At 50.1% G+C, this 2,806-nt stretch overlaps 1 protein-coding gene across 1 annotated transcript; it reads left to right on the top strand.

The window, feature by feature from the left end:
- Positions 1-1,013: 1,013 nt before the first annotated feature.
- UBB (ubiquitin B) lies at positions 1,014-2,596 on the top strand. Its single transcript, XM_014589602.2, has 2 exons — positions 1,014-1,166; positions 1,987-2,596. Exon 2 carries the CDS (start codon positions 1,993-1,995, stop codon positions 2,452-2,454), a length of 462 nt encoding a protein of 153 aa, XP_014445088.1. The 5' UTR covers positions 1,014-1,166; positions 1,987-1,992; the 3' UTR covers positions 2,455-2,596.
- Positions 2,597-2,806: the final 210 nt, after the last annotated feature.

The raw sequence follows: 2,806 nt of genomic DNA, 5'->3' as shown, positions 1-2,806 counted from the left end.
CCACCCCAGGCGCCGGGCACCAGCCCCGCGGTCCGGGCTGGTTAGTCCCCATCCTGTCGCTTGCACAAGCTCGTCGATGGGAAAAACACCACTTTCTTGTAGGTAAATTCCTCGCCTCTGGAAGCGGGTTTTCAGCTCCCTAGCCCGCATTTCTACTTCCTCCTACCAGAGTTTGGTTAAAAAACGGCAAGGAGGAAGTAGACGAATTGCCGAGCCAGATCTACGCCGGCCACCGTGTCACCTTGAGCTCCTGCCTCGTCTCTCTGGGCCTGGGGACGAAGGGCAACGGGGGCAGGATCCCGGCTAAGGCCCCCACTAACCCTGGGCTAAGACCAAGTAACTGAGCGTTCCGACTACGCAGTGTGAGTAAAGCTCCAATCACTCCGAATAACCAAGAATAAAAATAAAGGCCAGCCAGTATGTCAGCAAAGTGCGTTAAAGCGGGGGAAGGGTGTCGTGCTCTAAAGTCGAACCTGGGGGCCGCGCCGTCCCTAAGCACCTCCCTGAGAAACGGTCCCGGAGCCCCCGTCTCTTATCTAACGGCCCACAACCGCAGGGTGAGAGCCACTGAGACACCGGTCATCCCCCACCCGGAAGTACCCCTATTTCGGGAAGGCGCGCCTCTGTGGCGCAGGCGCACCTGGTTGCTTAGTAACACCGGCGCTAAAAAACCCCCTCAACCCTAGAGCCCAGCAACAACCGAGCCGCCGCGACCTCCACCAATCAGCGCCGGCCTCGCCTTCTCACGCCTCACCAATCAGCGCCGGCACCGCGAGGAAGTTTCCAGAGCTTTCGAGGAAGGACCCTTTAACTCGAATTCATCCGCCAGATCATTTTCCTACCTTTTCCTAAAGGAGGAAAAGGTGAGCCAGGAGGGGCAGGAAGCTTTATTATACCTTTTTTGTTATCCCTTTGTCGACTCTGAGGAGATTTTTGACTCAGTCAGAGGGCTTAACTGCTTCGCGGGAGGTGGGGCGAGCGAACTACTTTCCGCGGCGTACGGAGACGGCGCTTACGTAGGAGGTGCTGTGTGACGCAACAGGCGCTGCATAAATAGCTGCGCCGCCGAAGCCGCGCATTCATTGGCGAGAGGCTTTGTGTGGAGGTTGTGTGTGCGGTTCGAGGGCACTCGGCTCGGTTCGCGTTTAGGCTCTTCACCTTCAGTGGTAGGTACTGGCCCGCGGCTTTTGATCCCTGCATGAGCTGGAGAGGAGGCTTAAGTGAGGTCGAGCCCGGGTTTCTTGGGCAAATTAAGCGTTGGGGTGGGGGGAGGTGACGCGGCGCCGGGCCTTTCCGGAAGAGTGGGCCTTGTTTTCGTGAGGGGAGTGGGGGCGCCTGGCGCGCGCGCGCCGCCAGAGGCTAACGGACACTTAACCGACGGAGATTTCATCGCGGCTGCTTCAGAAGGGGAAAGCGAAAGAGAGGTAGTTTTGTGTGGTTTCTTGTAAATCTTTCATTCCAATCCCAATATGGTAAATATGTTTCACTTCTATTTTAACGGAGGTTTTAAATTTGCAGGTCTGCTAGATACCATAATTTTAATATCTCACTTTGATTTGGGGGATATGAGTACAGGGGAGAGAGATTTTTTTTTCCGGAACTGTTAGTGAAAGAACCTGTGATAATTTAGAAAGCACTTGATGCTCTAGTAGCGCTTTTTTTTTTTTAAATTTATTTTAATTTGACCAGAGGGATTAAGAGAGACCGACAGGAAGTGAGAAATCGACCCACCAGGTCTGGGAGTCCAGGGCCTCCAACCACCATGCCACCTGCTGGTCCCATTCTCTAGTAGTTTCATGTGGGAATCTTTGACTTAAGGATTTTGTGTTCAGCGACAAATGTTAACCCAGTCTAGTAAAACTTCGTGAGAAATGAGTGTATTTAAGGTATTTTGAAAGAAGGGCTAATTGTTGATACTGTAAGAATTATTGCATATGAAAGTAAAAAATAGATAACAGATGATTTTGTTTGATTTTAAAATTTTAGGTCAAAATGCAGATCTTTGTGAAGACTCTCACTGGCAAGACCATCACCCTCGAGGTGGAACCCAGTGACACCATTGAGAATGTGAAGGCCAAGATCCAGGATAAAGAAGGCATCCCTCCTGACCAGCAGAGGCTCATCTTTGCAGGCAAGCAGCTGGAAGATGGCCGCACTCTTTCTGACTACAACATTCAGAAAGAGTCTACTCTGCACCTGGTCCTGCGCCTGAGAGGTGGTATGCAGATCTTCGTGAAGACCCTGACCGGCAAGACCATCACCCTCGAGGTGGAGCCCAGTGACACCATTGAGAATGTGAAGGCCAAGATCCAGGATAAAGAAGGCATCCCTCCTGATCAGCAGAGGCTCATCTTTGCAGGCAAGCAGCTGGAAGATGGCCGCACTCTTTCTGACTACAACATTCAGAAAGAGTCTACTCTGCACCTGGTCCTCCGTCTGAGGGGTGGCTGTTAGTTCTTCAGTCTTACATTCACAGTGCCCAATGATGGCATTACTCTGCACTATAGCCATTTGCCCCAAATAAGTTTAGAAATTAACCAGTTTCAGTAATAGCTGAACCTGTTCAAAATGTTAATAAAGGTTTTGTTGCATGTTATTTGGTGTCTTGTTGAAATTCTGTAGTGATGCGCGTACTCAACTGATTTAAATGGTATCAAGGAAATGAATTAGCTTTGCAGTTGGTAATGTGACAGAAGTAAGGAACTTATTTTATATACTTGGGTGTAATGATGTGCAATTAGTTTGTGTTCTTTCTCCAGGTCACAAGTTGGGATTCTGATTTAATAGCAAGTCATTTCAGAGGTAT

This window comes from Tupaia chinensis, unplaced genomic scaffold (genome assembly GCF_000334495.1).
Source record: "Tupaia chinensis unplaced genomic scaffold, TupChi_1.0 Scaffold000365_1, whole genome shotgun sequence".
Classification (NCBI taxonomy): Eukaryota; Metazoa; Chordata; class Mammalia; order Scandentia; family Tupaiidae; genus Tupaia; species Tupaia belangeri.
Note: the sequence above shows the minus strand (reverse complement) of the source record. Positions and strands in the feature narration are given on the sequence as shown.